This window comes from Entelurus aequoreus, linkage group LG09 (assembly GCF_033978785.1).
Source record: "Entelurus aequoreus isolate RoL-2023_Sb linkage group LG09, RoL_Eaeq_v1.1, whole genome shotgun sequence".
Taxonomy (NCBI): domain Eukaryota; kingdom Metazoa; phylum Chordata; class Actinopteri; order Syngnathiformes; family Syngnathidae; genus Entelurus; species Entelurus aequoreus.
In genome coordinates this window covers 44811380-44832796 of record NC_084739.1, presented here as the reverse complement: position 1 = coordinate 44832796, position 21417 = coordinate 44811380, and the positions used below count along the sequence as shown (strand labels likewise).

Here is a 21417-nt window from a genome sequence, read left to right as displayed (position 1 = left end):
AACTACCTTGCGGCCACAGCTCCAATCAGCCGCCTCGACTATAGACGTGCGGAACATGGTCCACTCGGACTCAATGTCCAGCACCTCCCTCGTGACATGTTCAAAGTTCTTCCGGAGGTGGGAATTGAAACTCTCTCTGACGGGAGACTCTGCTAGATGTTCCCAGCAGACCCTCACAGTACGTTTGGGCCTGCCAGGTCTGTCCGGCATCCTCCCCCACCATCACAGCCAACTCACCACCAGGTGGTGATCGGTAGAAAGCTCCGCCCCTCTCTTCACCAGAGTGTCCAAAACATGAGGCCGCAAATCCGATGACACAGCTACAAAGTCGATCATGGAACTGCGGCCCAGGGTGTCCTGGTGCCAACTGCACATATGGACACCCTTATGTTTGAACATGGTGATCGTTATGGACAATCTGTGACGAGCACAAAAGTCCAATAACAAAACACCACTCGGGTTCAGATCCGGGCAGCCATTCTACCCGATCACGCCTCTCCAGGTTTCACTGTCGTTGCCAACATGAGCGTTGAAGTCCCCCAGTAGGACAAGGGAATCACCCGGGGGAGCACTTTCCAGTACTCCCTCAAGTGTATCCAAAAAGGGTGGGTACTTGAACTGCTGTTTGGTGCGTAAGCACAAACAACAGTCAGGACCCGTCCTCCCACCCGAAGGCGGAGGGAAGCTACCCTCTCGTCCACTGGGTTGAACTCCAACGTGCAGGCTTTGAGCCGGGGGGCAACAAGAATTGCCACCCCAGCCCGTCGCCTCTCACTGCTGGCAACGCCAGAGTGGAAGAGAGTCCAGCCCATCTCGAGAGAATTGGTTCCAGAGCCCTTGCTGTGCGTCGAGGTGAGTCCGACTCTATCCAGCCGGAACTTCTCCACCTCGCGCACTAGCTCAGGCTCTTTCCCCCCCAGCGAGGTGACGTTCCACGTCCCAAGAGCTAGCTTATGTAGCCGAGGATCGGACCGCCAAGTGCCCTCTGCCTTCGGCTGCCGCCCAGCTCACATTGCACCATAAAAAAAAAACACTAATATATATATATATATATATATATATATATATATATATATATATATATATATATATATATATATATATATATATATATATATATATATATATATATGTACTTTTAAAATGTGGTTTTACCAAACTGCATCCACTAAATGCAAACATTATGTTGTAAAAAAAAAAAAAGTACCAGTATTTATTTGTCTTCCATGTTTCAACAGCAAGTGTATAATTATTGTATATGTCAATTTTTGTTCCAACTTTGTTTCTGTATTGATTTACAAGCTAAGCTGAATTCAAACCTTTGCAAGTCAGGTGGCTATAAATCTCTCCACGGAAGCGGTGGTAGATGTGAGAAGAGAAGATGTGTGAGTCGAAAATTTGACAGAAATAAATGTGTCAGCCACTGTGGTGTTGTGTTTACAGCACACCTCTACAGTATGTTCTGTATAGCTACTGTATATGTTAGCACCAGCCATGTCCACAAGCTTGTGGGAGTGTTTGTGCAGTGATCAGACTCGCAGCTCTGGTCAGCTGCTGGTATTTTTGGATCAATGAGAATGAGGGTGGGGATGTAAAGGAAGCCTGTATATGGTATTGGGCTGTTAATGATTAGTGTTGTAGTCCTTTGCTAGAAGCCCACAGACTAAATTGTTGATTGCACGCCATGTCAGCCTTTATGCAATGATGTGTCTATGTTTTGGTTTAGTTGACGTGTGTGGAATGTGGCACGAGTTTGTATGTCGTGACGGTGTACTGTAGCTCATCATGAAACACAGCCCAGCACTTTGACGTGTAGTGCTATGAAATGAATGTGACCCACTTCCAACATCCTCCACAGTTCATCTCCCTCTGTACAGTATATACAGTAACAGGGTTGGGGATCATTTACATATCATTCCATACTGGTGCTAAACCAGTTCTTAAAGGGGACCTAATTTGCAAAACAATTTTTTTTATTTATTATTGGTACCTGTTTTTGCGTTTTTGGGATCTGCATAAGTCCCAAAAATTGATATCAAACAATGGAGGCATTGCAGAGATATTTATAAAACAAGAGGGACAAGCGGTAGAAAATGGATGGAATCTTGCCTTCCATCATACTTCCTCCAAATGAGCTGTTTGGAATTTGCCCAACTGTAACGTTTTTCCCATTGGTGTTGTCAGGGGATCTTTCCGTGTATGGTAGTGATTTACCAAAAGAGCTTTGCGCGAGTCTGACAATGTAGTCAATAAGCCCCTTCTTTTTCTCTATGCTCTTTGTGGGGCAGACTGGCTCACACATGCACATGCATCTTCTGCTGTTTCCATTTCTTATACAAAGTAGTGTACAGTTCTAACTTATATCTCTCAGTAGACTTGCTTGGAAGCGCTAAAAACTACAACATGGCTGATGCGGAGAAGACACAATTGAAGTGGAGGCACGTAAATAATACCGCCCACAAAATGGCGCATCGTTAAATGACAGTCAGAAAGCGCCTTAAAGATGGTCTGTAAAACTAAATCTATTAAAAATATTGACCAAAGAACCACCATTGTATGTTATGTAGACCACAAGGAAGTGTTTTACGTGTAGAAAAAAAATAATTATATGACCCCTTTAGAAAAAAAAGGAAAACATATATTACTTGATTAATACACACAATGTTACTAATTAATAGATACTATTAATTAAGCACTGAAATCAGAATCAGAAATACTTTAATAATCCCCGAGGGGAAATTAAGATTTTCAGCACAATCCCATTAGCGAGCAGACAAACATTACAGGGAGACAGAACAGGATCGCTCACAGGTCTGCCAACTTCCGGCGCCCCTTACAAAAAAGGTGAAAACAGGTAAACGCTGGGGAGGGAGGGGTGAGAAAAAAATAATAAAGCCGCTGCTTCAGCCAAGACACTGTGAAGCTTGTCCATCCCGGCGCTCAGCTCCGCAGCCCTGTCTCTTCATCTTCATCTTCTTCTCTTCAAATGAGGCACAAATAGCAATTGTAATGTCTTTCTGTGTAGTTACTACTGTTCACTTTGGCACTAGTGCTATCATTGTAATTTGAAGTTTTGGTATGCATCCTTACTATACACAAGGGTGCTAGAAAAAAAGGCAACTTATATTCGAATCCTGATTCTTATTTTATAACAAATCTGAGTGCATTCAAACATTTCGAGAATTAGTTTTTAAAAAGGCCATCTTTGCACTTGCTTGCTGCATGTGTACGTCAAACCTGTAATCTGTTTTGAAAATGTTTTTTATTTTATATACCAAATAACATATTGTGAGAATCGTGTTGAATCAATTCTGAATCAAATTGAACTGTAAGTTGTTGGAAGAGTCACATCCCTAATATGTACGTACACTATACATTACCTCCTCATATAAAAGCACTATTTTTAGGCAAGTGCATATCTTCTGATATTTCCACATTTTTACATCCCACACCAGGTGTGCAGACCTATGAGGGAACTTCTTTTCCAGAGACAAAATTGCCCCCAAAATTACATTGAACTGACCAGTTCTATCTTAAATGGGCAGGACCCCCTTCGGGCAAGATCATGCATATCATTCAATTATCTTTGAATGCACCCTAGTTATGTGTTTGAACACAAATATATATGAATCTTTTCCCCCTCATCCTTGCGGCACCCCTGAGAAAATTGTGCTCATGTGGTCCATTTTTCAAAGTGCCTCTTTAACTGAATCCAAAAAGCCAAACATTCGTTCGGAGGGATGTAGCACTGTTGAAGTTGATAAGATACTGCGGAACCAACTGATTTCTTGCAAATAATACATTTTTGAATTGTTTATTTTTGTCACTTTAAGATGAAAATAAACATGTGAAAACGTGATTTTGTTTTCCCAATTGTATAGTAATTGTGGGCACAGATATTTGGCCAATAATTTTGCACACAGATATTTTTCATAGAAAGACCAGAACCTCACTTTTGCCTTCTTGAATATTCCGCTTTGAGCTTCTGGATTGACAGTGTGGTTCAATAATAAATTGGAATTTTAAAAATACAACTTGCATACAATATGTTCTTCTTCCACATGCAAATTCTCAAGGACAGGGACTTGTGCTCATTGAATTAATTGTGTCCCAATTATCAAACACTCCCATCTTTCTCTCCCTCCTCTCATCTCCCAGTGCTCGGGGGTGGTTGTCAGCTGATTGGATCATGCGAATACATTATTTATAACACTTCTTGCCATTTCATGGGATTGCCTAGCAACCGGGGAAATATATTCTATTGAGTAAGACCTCTGATTAGCAGAGAGGGAGCAGTAGAAGAGATCCAGGGAGAAAAATGAAGCAAATACCAAGGCAATTGGGAACTTGCTGGTGCCTTTGTTGCTCATGGAGTTTGTATGTTGCTCATGGAGTTTGTATGTCGCTCATGGTGTTTGTATGTTGCTCATGGAGTTTGTATGTCGCTCATGGAGTTTGTATGTCGCTCATGGAGTTTGTATGTCGCTCATGGAGTTTGTATGTCGCCCATGGAGTTTGTATGTCGCTCATGGAGTTTGTATGTCGCTCATCAATCAATCAATCAATCAATGTTTATTTATATAGCCCTAAATCACAAGTGTCTCAAAGGGCTGTACAAGCCACAACGACATCCTCGGTACAGAGCCCACATACGGGCAAGGAAAAACTCACCCCAGTGGGACGTCGGTGAATGACTATGAGAAACCTTGGAGAGGACCGCATATGTGGGTAACCCCCCCCCTCTAGGGGAGACCGAAAGCAACGGATGTCGAGTGGGTCTGACATAACATTGTGAAAGTCCAGTCCACAGTGGATCCAACACATCAGCGGGAGTCCAGTCCACAGCGGGGCCAACAGGAAACCATCCCGAGCGGAGACGGGTCAGCAGCGCAGAGATGTCCCCAACCGATGCACAGGCTAGTGGTCCACCCGGGGTCCCGGCTCTGGACAGCCAGCACTTCATCCATGGCCACCGGACCTATGCAACTCCCCCTCGCAAGGGACAGGGGAGAAGAGGAGAGAAGAAAAGAAACGGCAGATCAACTGGTCTAAAAAAGGGGGGGTCTATTTAAAGGCTAGATTATACAAATGAGTTTTAAGATGGGACTTAAATGCTTCTACTGAGGTAGCATCTCTAACTGTTACCGGGAGGGCATTCCAGAGTACTGGAGCCCGAATAGAAAACGCTCTATAGCCCGCAGACTTTTTTTTGGCTCTGGGAATCACTAATAAGCCGGAGTTCTTTGAACGCAGATTTCTTGTCGGGACATATGGTACAATACAATCGGCGAGATAGGCTGGAGCTAAACCGTGTAATATTTTATACGTAAGTAGTAAAACCTTAAAGTCGCATCTTAAGTGCACAGGAAGCCAGTGCAAGTGAGCCAGTATAGGCGTAATATGATCAAACTTTCTTGTTTTTGTCAAAAGCCTTGCAGCCGCATTTTGTACCAACTGTAATCTTTTAATGCTAGACATAGGGAGGCCCGAAAATAATACGTTACAGTAATCGAGACGAGACGTAACGAACGCATGAATAATGATCTCAGCGTCGCTAGTGGACAAGATGGAACGAATTTTAGCGATATTACGGAGATGAAAGAAGGCCGTTTTAGTAACACTCTTAATGTGTGACTCAAACGAGAGAGTTGGGTCGAAGATAATACCCAGATTCTTTACCGAGTCTCCTTGTTTAATTGTTTGGTTGTCAAATGTTAAGGTGGTATTATTAAATAGATGTTGGTGTCTAGCAGGACCGATAATCAGCATTTCCGTTTTCTTAGCGTTGAGTTGCAAAAAGTTAGCGGACATCCATTGTTTAATTTCATTAAGACACGCCTCCAGCTGACTACAGTCCGGCGTGTTGGTCAGCTTTAGGGGCATGTAGAGTTGAGTGTCATCAGCATAACAGTGAAAGCTAACACCGTACTTGCGTATGATGTCACCCAGCGGCAGCATGTAAATACTAAAGAGTGCAGGGCCAAGAACCGAACCCTGGGGAACTCCGCACGTTACCTTGACATAGTCCGAGGTCACATTGTTATGGGTGACGCACTGCATCCTGTCAGTAAGATAAGAGTTAAACCAAGACAAGGCTAAGTCTGACATACCAATACGTGTTTTGATACGCTCTAATAAAATATTATGATCGACGGTATCGAAAGCGGCGCTAAGATCAAGAAGCAGCAACATAGATGACGCATCAGAATCCATCGAGTTTGTATGTCGCCCATGGAGTTTGTATGTTGCTCATGGAGTTTGTATGTCGCTCATGGAGTTTGTATGTCGCTCATGGAGTTTGTATGTTGCTCATGGAGTTTGTATGTCGCTCATGGTGTTTGTATGTCACTCATGGAGTTTGTATGTCGCTCATGGTGTTTGTATGTCGCTCATGGAGTTTGTATGTCGCCCTTGGAGTTTGTATGTTGCTCATGGAGTTTGTATGTCGCTCATGGTGTTTGTATGTCGCTCATGGAGTTTGTATGTCGCTCATGGAGTTTGTATGTCGCTCATGGAGTTTGTATGTCGCTCATGGAGTTTGTATGTCGCTCATGGTGTTTGTATGTCGCTCATGGAGTTTGTATGTCGCCCGTGGAGTTTGTATGTCGCCCGTGGTGTTTGTATGTCGCCCGTGGTGTTTGTATGTCGCCCGTGGAGTTTGTATGTCGCTCGTGGAGTTTGTATGTCGCTCATGGAGTTTGTATGTCGCTCATGGTGTTTGTATGTCGCTCATGGAGTTTGTATGTCGCCCGTGGAGTTTGTATGTCGCCCGTGGAGTTTGTATGTCGCTCGTGGTGTTTGTATGTCGCTCATGGAGTTTGTATGTCGCCCGTGGTGTTTGTATGTCGCCCGTGGTGTTTGTATGTCGCCCGTGGTGTTTGTATGTCGCCCGTGGAGTTTGTATGTCGCTCGTGGAGTTTGTATGTCGCCCGTGGAGTTTGTATGTCGCCCGTGGAGTTTGTATGTCGCCCTTGGAGTTTGTATGTCGCTCGTGGTGTTTGTATGTCGCCCGTGGAGTTTGTATGTCGCTCGTGGAGTTTGTATGTCGCCCGTGGAGTTTGTATGTCGCTCGTGGAGTTTGTATGTCGCCCGTGGAGTTTGTATGTCGCCCGTGGAGTTTGTATGTCGCCCTTGGAGTTTGTATGTCGCCCGTGGAGTTTGTATGTCGCCCGTGGTGTTTGTATGTCGCCCGTGGTGTTTGTATGTCGCCCGTGGAGTTTGTATGTCGCTCGTGGAGTTTGTATGTCGCCCGTGGAGTTTGTATGTCGCTCGTGGAGTTTGTATGTCGCCCGTGGAGTTTGTATGTCGCCCTTGGAGTTTGTATGTCGCTCATGGTGTTTGTATGTCGCTCATGGAGTTTGTATGTCGCTCATGGAGTTTGTATGTCGCCCATGGAGTTTGTATGTCGCTCATGGAGTTTGTATGTCGCTCATGGAGTTTTGTATGTCGCTCATGGTGTTTGTATGTCGCTCATGGAGTTTGTATGTCGCTCATGGAGTTTTGTATGTCGCTCATGGAGTTTGTATGTCGCCCGTGGAGTTTGTATGTCGCCCGTGGAGTTTGTATGTCGCCCGTGGTGTTTGTATGTCGCCCGTGGTGTTTGTATGTCGCCCGTGGAGTTTGTATGTCGCTCGTGGAGTTTGTATGTCGCCCGTGGAGTTTGTATGTCGCCCTTGGAGTTTGTATGTCGCTCATGGAGTTTGTATGTCGCTCATGGAGTTTGTATGTCGCTCATGGTGTTTGTATGTCGCTCATGGTGTTTGTATGTCGCTCATGGAGTTTGTATGTCGCTCATGGAGTTTGTATGTCGCTCATGGAGTTTGTATGTCGCCCATGGAGTTTGTATGTCGCCCATGGAGTTTGTATGTCGCTCATGGAGTTTTGTATGTCGCTCATGGTGTTTGTATGTCGCTCATGGAGTTTTGTATGTCGCTCGTGGAGTTTGTATGTCGCCCGTGGAGTTTGTATGTCGCCCGTGGAGTTTGTATGTCGCCCGTGGTGTTTGTATGTCGCCCGTGGTGTTTGTATGTCGCCCGTGGTGTTTGTATGTCGCCCGTGGAGTTTGTATGTCGCCCGTGGAGTTTGTATGTCGCCCGTGGAGTTTGTATGTCGCCCGTGGAGTTTGTATGTCGTCCGTGGAGTTTGTATGTCGCCCGTGGAGTTTGTATGTCGCCCTTGGAGTTTGTATGTCGCTCATGGTGTTTGTATGTCGCTCATGGAGTTTGTATGTCGCCCATGGAGTTTGTATGTCTCCCATGGAGTTTTTATGTCGCCCTTGGAGTTTGTATGTTGCCCTTGGAGTTTGTATGTCACCCATGGAGTTTGTATGCGCTCATGGAGTTTGTGTGTCGCCCATGAAGTTTGTATGTCCCCCTTGGAGTTTGTATGTCGCTCGTGGTGTTTGTATGTCGCTCGTGGAGTTTGTATGTCGCCCGTGGAGTTTGTATGTCGCCCGTGGTGTTTGTATGTCGCCCGTGGAGTTTGTATGTCGCCCGTGGAGTTTGTATGTCGCTCGTGGAGTTTGTATGTCGCTCGTGGAGTTTGTATGTCGCCCGTGGAGTTTGTATGTCGCCCGTAGAGTTTGTATGTCGCCCGTGGAGTTTGTATGTCGCCCGTGGAGTTTGTATGTCGCCCGTGGAGTTTGTATGTCGCCCGTGGTGTTTGTATGTCGCCCGTGGAGTCTGTACGTCGCCCGTGGAGTCTGTACGTCGCCCTTGGAGTCTGTACGTCGCCCGTGGTGTTTGTACGTGGCCCGTGGTGTTTGTACGTCGCCCGTGGAGTTTGTACGTCGCCCGTGGAGTTTGTATGTCGCCCGTGGAGTTTGTATGTCGCCCGTGGAGTTTGTATGTCGCCCGTGGAGTTTGTATGTCGCCCGTGGTGTTTGTATGTCGCCCGTGGAGTCTGTACGTCGCCCGTGGAGTCTGTACGTCGCCCGTGGAGTCTGTACGTCGCCCGTGGTGTTTGTACGTGGCCCGTGGTGTTTGTACGTCGCCCGTGGAGTTTGTACGTCGCCCGTGGAGTTTGTACGTCGCCCGTGGAGTTTGTATGTCGCCCGTGGAGTTTGTACGTCGCCCGTGGAGTTTGTACGTCGCCCGTGGAGTTTGTACGTCGCCCGTGGAGTTTGTACGTCGCCCTTGGAGTTTGTATGTCGCCCGTGGTGTTTGTATGTCGCCCGTGGAGTTTGTATGTCGCCCGTGGAGTTTGTATGTCGCCCGTGGAGTTTGTATGTCGCCCGTGGTGTTTGTATGTCGCCCGTGGAGTTTGTATGTCGCCCGTGGAGTTTGTACGTCGCCCGTGGAGTTTGTACGTCGCCCGTGGAGTTTGTACGTCGCCCGTGGAGTCTGTACGTCGCCCGTGGTGTTTGTACGTCGCCCGTGGAGTTTGTACGTCGCCCGTGGAGTTTGTACGTCGCCCGTGGAGTTTGTACGTCGCCCGTGGAGTTTGTATGTCGCCCGTGGAGTTTGTATGTCGCCCGTGGAGTTTGTATGTCACCCATGGAGTTTGTATGTCGCCCGTGGAGTTTGTATGTCGCCCGTGGAGTTTGTATGTCACCCATGGAGTTTGTATGTCGCCCATGAAGTTTTATGTCGCTCATAGAGTTTGTATGTCGCTCATGGTGTTTGTATGTCGCTCATTGAGTTTGTATGTCACTCATGGTGTTTGTATGTCGCCCATGGAGTTTGTATGTCGCCCATGGAGTTTGTATGTCGCCCATGGAGTTTGTATGTCGCCCATGGAGTTTGTATGTCACCCATGGACTTAGAATGCAGTGATGGGCAGTAACAAGCTACATGTTGCTAAGCTACATAGCTTAACTACATTTTCCAGTAGCTTGGCGGTAGCTCAGCTACTTTTTTAATGAGTAGCTTTTCTTGTAGCTTAGCTACTTTTAGACCCATGTAGCGAGGTAGCTTACATCAAAGCCACAAGCTACAAAGAGAGAAAATGGACTGTGAATCCAGGCCAAAACTTGTAAGCAAAATCATAACAGACACACACTCATGTCACATGATGACGAGGGTGTCAGAGACAGAGGGACGCTTCAAGCTGACTACTCAAAAAAAGAAAAAGAAACATACTTGAAAATGGCAGAGGAATTCTCTCTCGCAGAATAGATTTTTCCTTTACTGGTGAAGATGTTGTGAAGGAAACCCTCAATAATGTTTGTTTTTGGCCATATTAAGACAAATGTATGCGTTTCGAGAAAAAAAATGCCCAAAACCTTAGTTTTTAGTTGTTTACTCTGTAAACCAAAATCATATTTGCTCTCTTCATCTAAAACGTGGAACAAAAATTTAGGAACACACATTAAGGTGAGTTGAGGTCATGAAAAGTCTTACAGCACATAACCATTACCAACTGTTCCTAAACAACACACAAGTCATTGTTTTTGTCAAGATATAGATAGATGCTGTTTTTTATTTTTTACTGTAGTTACAGAAAATGAATAACATTATAGGGGTGGGCCAAAGAAAAGGCAAACTAAAATAAATACACACAGTGGGGTGCAGGGACCCCTAGAGGTAGTTGTAGGGTGTCCCCAGCTGAATGACAGATAGTTAATATTAATGAACCATCAATGGGTCCATTTGTACACTTTCAGTTACATTAATATTGATATTATACACGTGGGCCTTTCAATGTAGCTTTGATGTAGCAAGTTACTTTTGCGGTGTAGCTTGTAGTGTAGCCTGCTACATTTCTCCGGGGATAGCGTCCCCTGTAACTTAACTACATTTAATTGAGAGTAACTTGTAGCTTAGCTTACATTTTCCAAGTAGCTTGCCCATCACTGTTTGTATGTTGCTCATGAAGTTTGTATGTTGCTCATGAACAATAATTAATTAAATTAATCTCATGAAATTAAATGATGTGGTCATGTTTGTAACTGGATACTTTCTAATATGCTTTTGCTTTGTACCTTTGTATCTCTAAGTCATACTTGCCAACCTTGAGACCTCCAAATTCGGGAGATTTGGGGGTTGAGGTGGGCGGGGTCGGGGTTAAGGGGGAGGAATATATTTATAGCTAGAATTCACTGAAATTCAAGTATTTCTTATATATATATGTATATATATATATATCCATCCATCCATCCATTTTCTACCGCTTATTCCCTTCGGGGTCGCGGGGGCGCTGGAGCCTATCTCAGCTACAATCGGGCGGAAGGCGGGGTACACCCTGGACAAGTCGCCACCTCATCGCAGGGCCAACACAGATAGACAGACAACATTCACACTCACATTCACACACTAGGGCCAATTTAGTGTTGCCAATCAGCCTATCCCCAGGTGCATGTTTTTGGAGGTGGGAGGAAGCCGGAGTACCCGGAGGGAACCCACGCAGTCACGGGGAGAACATGCAAACTCCACACAGAAAGATCCCGAGGCCGGGATTGAACTCACGACTACTCAGGACCTTCGTATTGTGAGGCAGACGCACTAACCCCTCTTCCACCGTGCTGCCATATATATATATACAGTGGGGCAAAAAAGTATTTAGTCAGCTACCCATTGATTGTCAATGGGTGGCTGACTAAATACTTTTTTGCCCCACTGTATATATATATATATATATATATATATATATATATATATATATATATATATATATATATATATATATATATATATATATATATATATATATATATATATATATATATACATATATATATATATTTTTTTTTTATACATATATATATATATGTATATATATATATATATATATATATATGTATTTTATTATATATATATAAATAAAATAAATACTTGAATTTCAGTGTTCATTTATGTACACATATACACACATAACACTCCTCTCTACTCATTGTTGTATTTGAAAGTGCAATGCTTTGCAGCCAGTAGCACAGCCTTTGAAGGAGCATAGGTATGGGCAGTGTAATATTCTGGGTTGGAGTCAATAACCAGGCGAGGTGACGAAGTTATGCCTCTTTACTTCATACTTCAAAACTGACTCCCACACTTGCTGTCAGGGTGCGCAATACAACGTAAACCGTTGGCCAACCAAAAAGTAACCACAGAACACTATACGGTTCTGTGGTTACTTTTTGGTTGGCCAAGCGGACGTGATGACAGGCTGTCTTCACTCAGGTCCGCACGGACCTGGAGGGGGCGTGCCTTAAGTCCGGCTGGAAATCGGGAGAAATTTGGGAGAATGGTTGCCCCGGGAGATTTTCGGGAGAGGCACTGAAATTCTGGAGTCTCCCGGAAATTTGGGAGGGTTGGCAAGTATGGATGGATGGATGGATGGATACTTAGAGTCTAAGTATCCATCCATCCATTTTCTATCGCTTGTCCCTTTTGGGGTCGCGGGGGGTGCTGGAGCCTATCTCAGCTGCATTCGGGCGGTAGGCGGGGTACACCCTGGACAAGTTGCCACCTCATCACAGGGCCAACACAGATAGACAGACAACATTCACACTCACATTCACACACTAGGGCCAATTTAGTGTTGCCAATCAACCTATCCCCAGGTGCATGTCTTTGGAGGTGGGAGGAAGCCGGAGTACCCGGAGGGAACCCACGCAGTCACTGGGAGAACATGCAAACTCCACACAGAAAGATCCCGAGCCCGGGATTGAACTCAGGACTACTCAGGACCTTCGTATTGTGAGGCACATGCACTAACCCCTGTTTTCAAATATTAAATATTTAAAAATTATAATTGAATATTACTATATATATCTCTAAGTAGAATTCAATTATATTTTTTAAATATTTAATACCCGTTCTTACTGACAAATGGTGTGTTGTCGACCACAATATCGTTCAATTAAATGTAACTATACTTTGTCATTGCACTATATTTTATTACTACATTGGTAATTAAATATTTAAATGCCAGATCAGAAATTGCTGTTTTTAACTACTTGATAGTGATAGTGCTGTCTATTTAAGTTACCCTGATTCCTTGGCCTAAAAACCGGAAACGTCTGTCCAGGAATGAACTTTGAGTCATTCTTTTTGTACCTTGATGTATGAACTAGTAGTACTAAATACTGGTTTTCCGTTTACAATGTTCAGTTCTTGGTACAAAAAAATTTAGATAGTAATGATAGGAGTAACTTTGGCAATGGCACAAACACTCAAACATCACGTTATTTACTTCCTAATGGAATGCCCTACAAATAATATAAGTTATGTTTATTTAACTGCACTGCATGCATGCATCCCACTGTGGAAAAAGTCACACAAAAAAAAAAACTGGCAGGGCAATTCAGGCAGTTTGTCCAAGTAGCGTTACCGTCGGATAAACTAGTCAATGTGGAAGACGATAAGCAGCATGTTGACTCTCGATGGGAAATTTGGGTATGAAAAAAACTAAACATGACGAAACAGTTGACTGACCTGAAGTACGTTTTCTTTTCACAGTAGTACTTCCATCTTAAAATACACAATAATAGCACAAACCAGATCCGCCTTCTGGTTAGGGTGTTTCATTAACAGAAAAAAAGTGCACATACTGTATATATTCCCTTCTCTCTTGAGTCTCGTCGCTCATGCAAAATAGAATAGAAGAGAATAGAATATATCTTTATTGTCATTGTACATTGTACAACGAAATTGTAAGCAAAACTAATTTAGTGCAAATTCATAACACATAAAAACATAAGAACATAGATGAATAGATAAAAATACATAAAATACATAAAAATATCAAGCACATAGCTCACATGCAGTCATTATGGTCGTCTTGTGTTCAGCGACACTATTGCTCTCGGGTAAAAAGTGTTCTTAAGTCTGTTTGTCCGGCATTTTATTGTCCTGTATCTCCTGCCCGAGGGCAGCACTTCAAAAAGTTTATGTCTAGGGTGAGATGGGTCCCTTATGATGTTTTGGGCCTTTTTGAGGCACCTGGCACTTTACAGTTCATCTTGGGAGGGGAGAGAGCAGCCAGTGATCGTCATGGCAGTTTTTATGACCCTCTGAAGTGAAAATTATAAATAAATAAATGGGTTATACTTGTATAGCGCTTTTCTACCTTCAAGGTACTCAAAGCGCTTTGACACTATTTCCACATTCACCCATTCACACACTGATGGCGGGAGCTGCCATGCAAGGCGCTAACCAGCAGCCATCAGGAGCAAGGATGAAGTGTCTTGCCCAAGGACACAACGGACGTGACTAGGATGGTAGAAGGTGGGGATTGAACCCCAGTAACCAGCAACCCTCCGATTGCTGGCACGGCCACTCTACCAACTTCGCCACGCCGTCCCAATCAAACTTAATATAGACTAAAACAATTTATTTGATTATGATTAAACACAATTAATCCACAGCAACCCTGTGATTAAACTGATTAACAATTTGATTTGTTTGCTAGCACCAATATATAAATATAATACTGTAAAGTACTTCAGAATTGAAATCCCTGCACTTGAGTCCATTTTGTCAAAGCTGATGTATTTTGAATCGGTGTTAATAAAAACAAAGTAGCTTGAAGCACACGTTTTGCAATTATTTATTAAGGAATGACTAATGATATATATAATAATAAAGGGGGGATTTTCAAGGCCTTTTTCAAATGCAACGTGATAGAGGGATGAAAGACTGCAAGGAACTCCACTCTTAACGAGAAGCAAACCTGCACCGCCAAGCTCGATGAGATCAGCTGAGGTAAAAGTGGAGACAGATGGCTTGCAGCAATCTAAGCAAAACCAACGAAAACCAGTTGTAGTTTCTCTCTGATGCCAGAAACAAGCAGTCTTATCATCTTCAACTCAAATTTCTTCTCAGTCCCAATTTGTTTGGTCTCCTTCTTTTTCATAATTGACATCCATGCTCCTAATAATAATGTAATATATTGTACCAATAGCCCATTTACTCAACTACATGTTAGTATTGGTGTCTTTCAGTGCTGTGAGACCCAGTTTATTAGCAGGGGGATAAGCGTGCGTGCGTGCGTTATTGGAAGTTTAATCACAGCTAATTAATATGGGGCTTGTGTGCAGAGAGGCTACTTAACGTCGGTTGTCTGTCTCACTCCAATACAGTATGTGTAACAAAGGTAAGGAGTATGTCATATATGTTGTATGTAATGACATATTGTGTACATAATGACATATATGTTGTATATTATGACATGCAGTGTATGTTGTATGCATGTGTGACAGATTTAACTCTTTGCTTGTGGTCAGTTTTATTATACACAGAAATCTTGTTTAAATTAAAACCAGGACAAACACCTTCCGATTGTGTGTGACCCTAAACAAGATTTTATTTGTGGCCCAATTTTTGGCTCCCTAAGAAATTCTTAAAGCCCCTTAAATTATTTAGTAGTGTTTTTTGGTGTGTATTTTCTTTTTAAAAAGTGGCCACAAATTTTATATAAATGAGACCGTTTTAATAATCATACAACCTGTCGTTATTCGCCTAAATATGAATATAAATATGTCAAGTTTGTCTTTACTTAATTATATAAGGTGTACATTAGCTGACACAGGTATTATTACCCATAGTTGATAATAACAATACATAATTATTATTAGTGCATTATTATTATTATAATAATAATAATAATTATTATTCTTATTATTATAATAATAATAATAATTATTATTATTATTATTGGTTTTATTATTTCGGGCATCTGGTCAGGATGCCACCCGAACGTCTCCCTAGGGAGGTGTTTAGGGCACGTCCGACCGGTAGGAGGCCATGGGGAAGACCCAGGACACGTTGGGAAGACTATGTCTCCCGGCTGGCCTGGGAACGCCTCGGGATCCCCCGGGAGGAGCTGGACGAAGTGGCTGGGGAGAGGGAAGTCTGGGCTTCCCTGCTTAAGCTGCTGCCCCCGCGACCCGACCTCGGATAAGCGGAAGAAGATGGATGGATGGATGGATTATTATTGGTATATCCCTATCCCAAGGAACCTCTTTAAAGGGGAACTGCACTTTTTGGGAGGAATTTTGCCTATCATTCACAATCACTATGTAAGACAAGCAAACTTGATTTTCTTTTTTTGTGCATTCTAACTAGTAAATCAATGCCATCAAAAGTCCAAGTAAAATAGAGCCAATGGGAGTCACTCTAATCTGCCTATAATAGTCCTTAAAAAACAGGCATATTTATAATATTTTTTATTTACGTATTTTGTTCATTTTAAGCATACGGCAGCGCATTAATTTCACAAACATATCACAGCGGTTGCTTTTTCCTTTCAACAACATCACTGATTACTACTCACTGCAGACATCATGAGAGCCAACAAATATAATAAAACATCACTTACTGTACAATGTCTGCTATCATTAGGATGCCGACTGTTAGGATATTGATATATTCCCTGTTTAGATGAAGAATGACTCATAAGCCTTGCAAAGTAAAAAGGAGGGTCCCAAGCGTCTTTTCATGTCTTTATCGCCATCTCCATGTCTAAATTGGATGCCTAGTTGACCAACTTGTTGGATTTTGTCTGCATCTTTCTACTATCAAGGTGAGAGACATGATTTATGAGATACAATAAACTCACCAGCTCCAAGGCCCGAAAGCAGCTCACCAGCTCATGACATCATGACTTATAATAACAATATCACTAATATTTGGTTAATATTCAGGCCACGACATGTAAATGGAGTATTGGTGGCGGTTTTTGGATGGTTATTTAGAGGGGTTTATGGGCGGAATAAAGAGCCTCCCACTGGCTCTGTTGTAAGCAGAATTTTATTTACGTTTATTTATGAGTTAGATTGCCATCCATCCACTCACTTCCGCCTATCCAAAGTCGGGTCGCGGGGGCAGCAGCTTAAGCAGAGAAGCCCAGACTTCTCTCTCCCCAGCTATTTCGTTCAGTTCTTCCCAGGGGATCCCGAGGCGTTCCCATGCCAGCTGGGAGACATAGTCTTTCCACCGTGTCCTGGGTCTTCCCAGTAGTCGATGTGCCCTAAACACCTCCCCAGGGCATACTTGCCAACCTTGAGACCTCCAATATCGGGAGGTGGGGGGGGTTAGAGGCGGGGGGCGTGGTTATTTACAGCTAGAATTCACCAACTCGAGTATATATATATATATATATATATATATATATATATATATATATAGATATATATTTATTTTATTTACATAAAATAAATACTTGAATTTCAGTGTTCCGGTGGCTATCCATTAGATGGCAGTATTGTCTGTTTAACTTCTCCGTTCATGATGAGTATATCATTTCGGCCACCGTGTTCAATGGAGAAGTCTGTTCTACATATTTACAGGCAACATACACCTTCCCCTTCAAACTGTCCTGGATGAACTGAAATTCTTGTTTCCATTCGTTTGAATTTGTTAGGCAAGCTGTTTATATTGTGGGAAAGCGGACGTGAGAACAGGCTGTCCCCACTCAGTCTCAGGTCCGCATTGAGCTGGAGGGGGCGTGGCCTCCAGCTCCGGCTGAATACTGGGAGTTTTTCGGGAGAAAATTTCTGCAGGGAGGTTATCGGGAGAGGCGCTGAATACCGGGAGTCTCCCGCTAAAAACGGGAGGGTTGGCAAGTATGCAGACTAGATCCAGCCGGAACTTCTCCATTTCGCGCACCAGCTCAGGCTCCTTCCCCCCCAGCAAGGTGACGTTCCACGTCCCAAGAGCTAGCTTCTGCAGCCGAGGATCGGACCTCCAAGGACCCTGCCTTAGGCTGCCGCACAACTCACAAAGCACCCGACTTCTATGGCCCTATGGGTGGTGAGCCCATTGGAGGGGGGCCCACGATGCCTTTTCGGGCTGTGAATGCATTAAAGAAAAAGACATATGTGTTCTTGTCTCTCATAAGGATTGTGAACAACAGGCAACATTCTAAAAACAATGTAGTTCCCCTTTAAAACTAGTCAGGCCTTTGTTTTCAAACTTTAATCAAGGTTCCTTGAGTGCTGCCACAAATAGATTAATTCCATCCTGGTTCCTAAATGTTGGTGCTGTGTGTGAGTGCATTAATGTGAGCTTTGAAGACGTGTGTGTCGAGTGAACTGTGCTGCTACCAGAAGGAATGAACCATTTTGCATTTTTGTAAGGGAGTGAAGGTCGTGTTACACATTCCTAAATAGATTCAAACAATCTTATCATTGAACTTTGACAACAAAGTGGATTTTATCCTAACTTTGTTGACGTGTTTGGAAACTAACAGATTGAAATGATAGAAAAAAATATTAAAATCTTCACAAAAGCCCAGGCCATTATCATGTGGCCCCCCCTTGTGTTTGTGGCGCTAAGCAATCACATTGTGTTTATGTGAGGGTACAAGATCGTATTCTTTTGTCATTGAGTGAAATAAAGTCAATGTTTGCATCTTGTATGAATATAAAGTGAATATTATTACAAACAATGGCAGCAAACATACTTGCACAACATAAATCAATTGAATTGTAGTCCAAAATTAGCCGTAACAGCTAATTTGTTCAGCAGTCCGGTGCTATTTACCTAAAAAACACAGCTGTCATTTTGACTATAAAGATATCAGAACATCAATAAAACATCACACAGTATCATGAGAAGCCTTTAGGCTTCAAATAAATCAGCAATGACTTCTGCACTTGTAGAAAGTGGCGATTGTAAAATAAGCAAAACAGGAAACACTTTCAAAAGGAAAGTGTCCGCAGAAACGTGCATAACCAGAGAACCGGTCTTACCAAATTTGTCCGTAGCGGTCTAATGTTTTATGTTGAACATGTTTTATTATCGTTCATGCAGGGTCGGCTGCTGGTGAAAATCAGGCGTGTGCACCTTGGCGAGAAGGTCCTGCGTGATGCAGTTCAGGTCCACAGCACGTCACACGAAGCGTGGAGTGGACTTGGAGAGGCGCTACAGTCTCGCGGCTCCAGTCAGGCTCCTGACTGCTTCCTGACCGCTTTGGAGCTGGAAGCTTCCTGCCCCATTCGACCTTTCACCATCATCCCTAGAGAGCTCTGAGAGACCTGAGGTGCAACTTTCTCTCAACTAACTTGATTTTGGACACTCTTTTCACACAGTTTGGTCATTTGATTACTTTTATAAAGTTTTATTTTGTTTGATTATTTTAAGGAGCATTTGACGTTGTGAGACCAAAACATTGACGCTTTATTTTTTACATGGCGATAAATCCAAAAACCAAGCTGAACCTCGGTCTTTGTTGATAAGTTGTGGATAACCTTTATTTGGCATGTTCCCATGTTCATGAGGACAGAAGACCATCTCTTTGAGGACGTTGTTTTAGTTTTTTCGATAAAAAAAATATCTTAAAGGGAGACCTCCAGAAACGCCATAAAACCGACTGGGAAGTGAGCAAGATTTTATTGGACTTTTAGCAGAAGGTGCAGTGTACTTTGAGTTTATCATTTGCATTCTTATTATAATATAATTGTGCAGCAAAATGAAGCTGCCAGGAGAATATTTTATTAGAAGTAGGAATGCTTATTGGAGGTTCATTTATTATTAGTATTGTTTAAATGTGATTGGTTAAATAAAACTGGCACTTTATTGATTTATTGGTTACCATCAATAACACACTACAGTTACATGTGGAACTTACTGTTCCTTACTTCATTTGTGCATACATATTATAGATATATATTCATAATAATGACACCCCAGCTTTATTTCTATTTAGTTTTTGGATTGATGTATTTTCAACATATTTCTCAGGGTGGTTGGGTCTAAAGAATGAAGCCGTTTTTCAATTCCCATCATAGATGGGAAACAACATTGTAGATTTAAAAAAATGATAAAGCTTAAATTTAGAGTAGTCAGTGCACAGCTTCGAAAGCAAAATGGATTAGACTTGCTGCCCTTTAAAAATAACATCATTGTTTAAATATCTGGCAACACCTCCAAGTGAACATGTCTAAAGTGTGAATATTTCACGTGAGCAAAATTTTTACCCATCCTCTTGGCCATGGGAAGGCGGCCCTCAATGAAAACAAGTTTGACACCCCTGCTCAAAGTACACAATCTGCATTAAATTCAATTTTAAAAGCGTACATTTAGTCAGGGGAGGCCCCTGTTTATGTTGGATTTGTATGAATATATTTCATTGTATAATTTTAGGAAGCTGGGAAAGTCAACAAATGCTATTTTTCCAGTGTTCAAAGTAGTTTGAATTAATATTTTAAATTGATTAGATAGACAATTAGAACAATGTGCAGGACACAATAAAAAGATATGTTACAGTTAATTTTTTATTGTGCATTAATATATCTTCTGTATATATAGCATGTTTGTGTTTTTGTTGGTCTTTTTTGGTCTCACCTGATCTCAATCCTCCCCATTTTGAATAATAACAGCTTTTAAAATCACTGCCGGATGCTGCATCTTCACCTGCCTTGTCACTTGTGACTAATGGGCATCACTTCCCTTCCCAGTGTCTCAGCACATTCATGCGTGCACTGGGACTTGCCTACTGGCTTATGTAACACTGCCAGCACACTTTCCTGCCTCTGAACGCCCCCCACATCTCTCCTTCTCTCTCACTCCCTCCCCAGGCTTGCCTGATGTGATGTGGCTTGGTTGCCTAGCAGCCAGCCCTTGTTTGAGTAACTGGGGAGATATTTGGTCTTCTTACCAGCACACTCACATGTGCACAGCATGGAATCTAATTTCTACAACCATCTCTTCCCTGTACTCCTCTTTGATTTGAACATCATCCATCTGTGCTATCCATCCATTGTGTGCGTGTCCTCATTAGCCAATCACAGTCACACTTTTGGACAATATAGTCCCCAATTAGCTGTTTTTGGAATGTGTGAAAATGCAACACAACACAAACTCCATAGAAAGAGGATTCGAACCCTCGACCTCCTGACATGCTAACCACTCAAGGCCCCACGAGTAAAAGCCCTCACCTAACAAGACTGGGACAGTCATTATCGATCACCATCATGTCTTTAGATGCTGTTCGGAAGAAAAAAAAATCTATTTTTAGCCTTTCCTTCATTGCTCGCCAGCTCTCCCTTGTTCCCGCCTTCCTCTCATTAGCACGGCGTGACACCCACATGGCGCTTTGGGAGATGAACGCTCTAATCCCTGTGGGGAAACAGTACATGATGTGAGTGCATGTGCACGGTCATGGATATGCAGACACACACAGTGACACATTGTGTACAGGGGGGGCACACACACACACACACACACACACACACACGCACACGCACACATTCTGGGGTCTTGACAGCCCTTGTAAAAGGAGACAGAGTAATGGAGGATGCATCCCTCTCTGAATGACAACAGGCAGATGAGACTCTCTACTCAATGTCACTGTCAACACACACACACACACACATATGCACACACACTTTTGTAAACATGAGCTCAATGAACCGGTCATATCACATCATCTTATTACTACTGTAATGTGTTACTCTCACATTGGCGTCACAGTGACAAATACAGTCATCCCTCCTTTATCGCTGTGATTTGGTTCTGGACATCCATCCATCCATTTTCT

The 21417-nt window shown here is 42.9% G+C and overlaps 1 protein-coding gene across 3 annotated transcripts in view; it reads left to right on the top strand.

Annotated features, from left to right (window-relative positions):
* The window catches only part of ttc7a (tetratricopeptide repeat domain 7A), a 131534-nt gene extending 110967 nt beyond the window's left edge, over positions 1-20567 (top strand). Inside the window, exon 21 of one of the 3 annotated variants that reach the window (XM_062058813.1) lies at positions 18690-20567. In XM_062058813.1, the coding sequence (XP_061914797.1) occupies positions 18690-18908 (219 nt within the window). In that variant the 3' untranslated portion in view covers positions 18909-20567. The remainder of the gene's footprint in view (positions 1-18689) is intronic. The other 2 variants (XM_062058814.1, XM_062058812.1) reach the window with 2 other exon arrangements.
* Positions 20568-21417: the final 850 nt, after the last annotated feature.